Genomic DNA, 7,215 nt, shown 5'->3' with positions numbered 1-7,215 from the left:
TAGATCTAGAAGAATGATCCTATCTCAGCAGACAATCATAAAACGGTTGCAAAACTGTTGAGTCTGCTGAACGCAGCCATTGTCTGCTGAGATAGGACCATTCTTCTAGATCTAAAAGTATGATCCAATTAGCGCGAAGGAAACTTCCAACAGTTGCAAAACGAACGTTCTGCTGAACGCAGCCATTGTTTACGCCACTGTAAATATCGCCTCGCTGATTGGTTGCTGCTTCCGCTGCTTGATGCTTGCATGTGAATGCACCTTTACTCTTACTAGAGTAAAACTAGACGCCATCACGATGCCATCACGACGCGACGCGAAAGAAGTTTAAGAATAGCGTCGTACTAATTTTCGGAAGGAAATAGGAATATCATTTTGATCAATTAATAATTTAAAACTTACGAATACCGTTTCATTTTCTCATGACGAATGCGCGCGATCCAGGATCCAGGAAGAATATTTTGTTTCTTATTAAAAATCTTTTATTTCTAGAATGTCGAGCAAAATTACGATGCATCACGCAGAGTCGCGCCACAGTATATACAGTAGCGCAACTCTCTGTCGGCACCTTTGATGTTAGTGTTGGCAAAAATGGAGTGCGCATGCGCGAAATCAGTAAGTTCCCAGTAACGCCATCTAAACTTCTATCTCACTTGCTCTTTAGTTTCCTTTTTCTCTCTCTTTCTTTCTAGCTGCTCTAGTTCATTTGTATGTACAGCAAATTAATTAAATGTAAAAAACTAAAAGAAATACATTAATAATTGTAATGTATTGCAAAATAAAAAAAAAGACACAAAAATAAGAAAATATTAAATTATATAAGTATGGTATAAATATTAAACTGTAAAAATATAATTAATGATCGGTACACGATGCTTGTTTTCCTGCTAAATTGCTTGCGTTTTTTAAAATTATTAGAATTGTACCATGCAGAATTAACGCAGATTTTCTAGCTCAAATGTAAGCAATTCAACAGAAAAATACAAGCATCATGTTCCGCATGTTTAAAATATTAATATAAACAATAAAAGGTAAAATTTTTAAATATGTGTGTGTGTGTGTGTGTGTGTGTGTGTGTGTGTGTGTGTGTGTGTGTGTGTGTGTGTGTGTGTGTGTGTGTGCATCTAGAATAAAAATAATCAACTAAAAATGAGATAAAAGCAATTTTAAACTTAATATAACAATAATTCAGAAAACAAAAGTTTTTTCAATATTATGTATATTATAAAATAATATTCTAACACACAATTCCTCCAAATTGGAGCTTTCCGAATATAAACTGTCATAGGTACATAAACGAAAACATTTAAATGGCCCTGACAGAGAGAACAAAAAAAGGAAGAAGTGAGATAGAAGTTTAGATGGAGTTACTGGGGAACTTATTGATTTCGCGCATGCGCACTCCATTTTTGCCAACATAAAATCAGGAAAGTTGCGCTACTGTATATACTGTGATCGCGCGTCAAATGATAGAATAAAATGGGATGTTTTGATTGGTTAACTCGTGACGCGGACGGACAACGCGACGCGTGACGCGCTCAATGGAAACGCTCCTTAACTCTCCTCCGCATCAGTTGAGTCTGCTGAACGCGACCAAAGACTGAAACAAAGATGTCATCACGAGATATGTTTCTTGTTTCGATCTGAAAATTTTTTCGGCATTAATGGAGCGGGACAAAATATTTGATGGAAATACAAAGATGTTCCTCATGGGACAAATTCAGCCAAGTGATCATAACAGGACTAACAATATCAATCGCCGCATAATCGAGTTAAGCGACAATGACTCCAAGATGGTTTTACGGCGGCAGTTCGGAGAAACGGCAGAACGCGGGAATTCAAACATGCAAAGCAACGCATTGGATTATGAAAATATGGAAATTCTACGAAAGCTACCACCGGACACGATCGTGATACGGCAAAATACGAAATCGGACATAGAGGACAGCGATTACAGGGAATTAGTAGAAATGAATAGCAATGATAACAGCTCGATTTCTGGCTGTGCTGATGTTAAGAAAGGAATTTCACGAGAAATAAAACATGTCAGAAATAAAACGTGAGCAATATCAAAAAAAGTCATATAATATTCAATTATATATAATTTATATACACATATGAATATATATATATAATTCATTATATATGTATATATATATATATATGTAATAAAATTATATAATGTATTAACTTACTTACACACACACACACACACACACACACACACACACCGCGCGCGCGCGCGCGCGCGTCATGCATGTAGTGGTGTACGCGTGTGCGTGCATGCGTGCGTGCGTGTATGTACTATGTATATATGTATGCAGAAAACAAATATAACTTTATGAAACATTTTTATATATTATTCAAAATATAAATATTTATTGTAATAATTAGTTTCAACATTTCTGTGTACAGTGCACAAAATTGTTCGACTCTTTTAAATCTGTGTTACGAAATGTATTTAGAACACAGCTAATTCAGAGAGAAAAATTATAATTTCAACAATTTTTTTTCATAAAATGTAGCATAAAAGAATATGAACGATTTCTTAATTTTGATAAAAATGTGATTTGGGAAAAATTTGATTGGGAGAATGTAAAGATTTTAGACGAAGAATAATTTTTACATAAAAGGTTGACATCAGAAATGATTTTTATTAATAAACAATTACAGGGACTCAATATTAAAAATGACACGGAATCTCTTGACTCTTTATATTCGAATTTATTTACAAGGACTTGATGCTTCCCTCTCTCTATCATTTGTTGCCAATGTTTATATATAGTTTAACTATTGATCATGTGTGCAATCGAATGGTTGTGTTGACTAAACTCATCCAAATGAATATCGTATAAGTAAAAAAAAAACCATTTGTAATTTATTATCTGTTATTCATTTATTTAATTTTGAGAATTTCTCGTAACTTGGAAATAAGATGGAAATACGTTTCAGCATAAGACTATTTGCTTAACGATAATTTTACACAACATCGCTTCGTGTCTCATACCTTTGTTTCTTCAAATGTGCGTTCTATATGCATGACCGTAATGTTTGTACTCTAATTTTGCTAATATTGAAAAGGATCCACAATCAGAATCGAAACATTTATTATTGTATTACTTGAATAAATTTATTACACGCGTTTGTCTTGTATTTGGTTCTTATAGGCATTGATTTTCCTTGATTTATTTTGATAGAGCCTGTTAATTTATTTAATTAGCTCCTGAATACAATAATATTAATAAAAAGTTCGAGATCTCAATTATAGGGAAAATTAAGCATGAATGTGATATATTTAAACAAATTTTGATATTTTGTGGGCAAATATTGGTTTCTTTTTAATATCCTCCTTTGTTAGTAAATGCCAAGTCGTTTATAACGTTTATAACGTTTGAAGAAATTTGTAAAAAATATTCAAATATCAAAGAATAAATGTAACAAATTTCAAATTTATGGCTGTTATATTAAAAAAAAAGAATTCCTAAAAAATGATTACAAAATGGCACTAAAAGCAAGAATACCCCCTTAATATTAAATTAATGATTATTATAGTAATAAGTGTGTATTTTTAAGAAATTCATTTCGCAAATTCTAAGAATCCTTGTAATAATTCTAAGAATCCTTATAATAAATAATGATAACAGTAAGATGTCTCATCCATTGATTTTTTTTTATCAAAATTAAGAAATCATTTATTTTCTTTTATGCTATATTCTGTGTGACATTAAAAGTTATTTAAATTATCATTTCTAAATTAGCTCTATTTTAAATACATTTTATAATTCAGACTTTGTTGTAGGTATATAATAAGTGTAATCATTCATTTAATTAAGAACAGATCATTTTTAATAAAAACTTGTCAAAAGACTTACTTTATAAAAAGTAACTTTATATGTATACTGTATATATGGATTAAAAAAAGGCAACTTAATTTGTTTAGCATGGATAATTTATTTTAAATTTATTCAGATTTTATAATAGCTTTATACTCATATTCTCAGTCTCAAAACGATAGAGGTGAGACGAAATCCCATGCGAATGTCGAAGAGAAATGTTGATAAGGATTTTTCTCGACCCAAACAACTATTAGCCAATAACAAGAAAGAGTTTTATTCGGATTATGAATTTGAGAAACGTATAAAATCATTCGCAATGCCATATATGAACACTAGATCTATTACTCGAAAGATGTATACTGTAGGTGCTACTTATCAAGCACCTACCAAAAAAGATGAGACAGAGTGGAAAGAATGGCCCGTACATGGAATGCATGAGAGACCAGTTTACCATCCTCAAGTAAAATTATCTTTCTACATAATATATATCATTATTTATATTTTTCATATTCATTAATTTATATATAAATGATATATTCTTTATGAACTTGTTAATTATTAGTTTTAATCTCATCAAAATTATTAAAGTAATAAACTTTTAGACAGTTTGTGTTAATTACAATTTTTTATATTTTATCTTATCATAGTCATATCTTACAATCATGCATATAACTTAATAATATTACGCTATGTAACTTAATTTTTTTAACCTTAAAACTTTTTGTTTTAATATATTTTTGGATCACAGTTAAATAATTTATTAAAAAGATAGGTAAATCTCCAGATCAGGGGACCCCCCAATGATCTTGACCTTGACATACGTTGTCAAGATCATGACTTTGACGATGAGTGACGACTAAAACTTATTGAAGGTCACTCAGGGTCATGACCTTGTGACAACATATGTCAAGGTCAAGGTCGTTAGCCGAGAGAGGCCCCGATCTGGAGATTTACCAAAAGATACTATAATAGTAATTAATATATTCGAATAAAAAATTTTTGTGCTTTAATAAAAAAGTAAATAGACAACTGTAAATACTATAATTTTAATAATTGCAATTTTTAAATAATATTGATGAGGAACTTATTTCAATAGAATTTAATTCTTAAAAAAATTTACATATTTTTTTTGAACCTGCAAAATTAAAAGAAATGTGATAAAATTTTCATATTATATTTTTACTTAAAAAAGGAAAAAGATTTAATTTTTTCGTGAAAGAACATAAATAATCTTATTTAGGTCACCTTTCATACGTTTATGTTCCCAGGCTGGTTTAGCAGTGGAATATTTAGGAAAATACTTCACCAGCCTCGATGGATTATCTTATTGTGAGATCATTAGTGAGCCTGATATCGAAGTGATCTCTGTCGATCCACGTTACAATAGACAAGTCTCTTCGGCGGAAAAAGAAAAGAAGCTAAAGGGAAAGCTAAGAATGAAAAATAAACGTTTGAATACCAAAAATGCATGGAATACCTATCTCTCCATGGATAAGAAGTCCTTTGAGACATGTATGCATGAAAGCCTTCATTGCGTGTTTGATTATTGTGCGCAAGTTATGACACCAGTTTATAAACAAGCAGTAGAAAAAAAAATGACACAGCTGACAATTTCTGCAGCCAAGACAAGTTCTTTAGAATTGGCGAAAGAGACAACAAACGCTAAAAGTAATATAACAATTTCTCCTGAGAATGTTGCTAATCTTGCCGAAGAAACAAAGTTACTAGAAGCTTATGCTATCGCTATGGCGCAAAGCATTCAAAATGAAAGTATCACTAACAGCAAAAATGATCGAAGAATCGTCTCTTCGTCGACTTTTCCGTCATTTTCAGCATTGTATATACCAAAAACACAGAAATCGACTGTGGAACTCAACAGCTCGAAAACTACATCACAAAATGGAGAGATGATCAGGATGAATTTGAAACAGATTATTCGAGGTGCTCCAAACAGTTCTCTAATTTTGTTGAGAAATTCGGCTGCGAAATCTATGAGCGACGAAGTTTGCACAAAAAATACATTTAACTCCGCAAAATTGGAAGATGCTTCTAGCAATGAGACATTGATGGGGATGTCATCAATCTACAGAAAGCTGATGTTTGCAAAAGAGTCAGTTTCAAAATGCAAAGAATCGCCAGTGAATAATTTGCACACTTTGAAGAGATATGCTACGAATACGCAAGAATATATGACAAAGAAGACCTTTCTTGAGATCCCATTGGATAAAAAAACTGTTCAAGTCATGAAAGAGGTACATGAAGGAAAAAATCCTGAAAAAATTAAAATTAATAGAGAATCAGATGGTGGAATATCAAATTCTAATAAGAACCTCGTATGGTGCACCAACGAAACTTCAGAAATAACTAGAATCTTATCAAATCATAACAAAAGCATGTTGAGGAAGTCCATGATACAGAATCAAATTTATAGTTCAAGAGATATGAAATCGAGTTTAACGAAACTGAACATCAAAAATTTGCCGAAAAATTTCAGGCAGAAAAATACAACAGTTGAAAAAAATCAACAGTTCATATCCAACAGTCCTTATCCAAATACGAGTTTTGGTTTCTCACAGGGAAAATGGAAAAAGCTTCATCTGATGCTAGAGAATACCAAAAACAGTCAGATTGTCAGTAGCAATCAAAACGCTTGGAAGAACTCTTCAACATTATTAGAAAATCAAAAAATAACTTCTTCGAAAAATGAACCTGTGACTTTAAGCACACTAAATTATATAAAAAAGAAGCCTAGTAATTCTCGTAAGGACCTAAATAAACATGAAATTATCGATGTAAAATTGAAAGGAAAACAATCTGAATGTTCTAGAGATGAAACAGAGACTTCAAAGATGAGATCGTTGCGAGAACTCCTAGAGAACACTGCGATCTTATATTGCACCGCCAATGGAGTTCATCAGGACGATTTATCAAATTATATCGATACTCTTGACAACAAGCAAAGCATTCAATGGTTAAAGACTTGCAATAATTCTATTACATTCAATAAGAAATTGAATATGAAATAGTATTTCGTTTAATGTATGCGATATTATCATTAAGTTCAGAGTTATATTTACTCATTAAATAAATTTTATCAATAAGATAATTTTATGAAAAGATTTAATTGTTTATAATAAATTGATTCTTTTAAGTTTATTTTCATTTTATCTGAAAAACAACGAATACAGAAATACAGACATAAAAGATACTAACATAAAATACAGACACAAAATATAATTGCAAATATTAAAATAAAACTTAACTTAGAAATTTAGATTATAAATACAACAAATTAATAGACTACACAAAAATAGGTATATTTTTTAAAATAATATTTTCATCAATTCTATGAATCTCTTATGTCTAATATTATAATATA

At 30.9% G+C, this 7,215-nt stretch overlaps 1 protein-coding gene across 1 annotated transcript; it reads left to right on the top strand.

Moving 5' to 3' along the window:
• Positions 1 to 1,601: 1,601 nt before the first annotated feature.
• LOC108729834 (uncharacterized) lies at positions 1,602 to 6,862 on the top strand. The gene is made up of 3 exons (XM_018459161.1): positions 1,602 to 2,059; positions 4,002 to 4,296; positions 5,105 to 6,862. The coding sequence occupies exons 1-3, from the start codon at positions 1,665 to 1,667 to the stop codon at positions 6,860 to 6,862; spliced, it is 2,448 nt and encodes an 815-aa protein (XP_018314663.1). The 5' UTR covers positions 1,602 to 1,664.
• Positions 6,863 to 7,215: the final 353 nt, after the last annotated feature.

Source organism: Mycetomoellerius zeteki, unplaced genomic scaffold (assembly GCF_001594055.1).
Source record: "Mycetomoellerius zeteki isolate Tzet28-1 unplaced genomic scaffold, Tzet1.0 scaffold8, whole genome shotgun sequence".
Lineage (NCBI taxonomy): Eukaryota > Metazoa > Arthropoda > Insecta > Hymenoptera > Formicidae > Mycetomoellerius > Mycetomoellerius zeteki.
The sequence above is the reverse complement of the archived record's forward strand: the minus strand, read 5'-3'. Positions and strand labels throughout refer to the sequence as shown.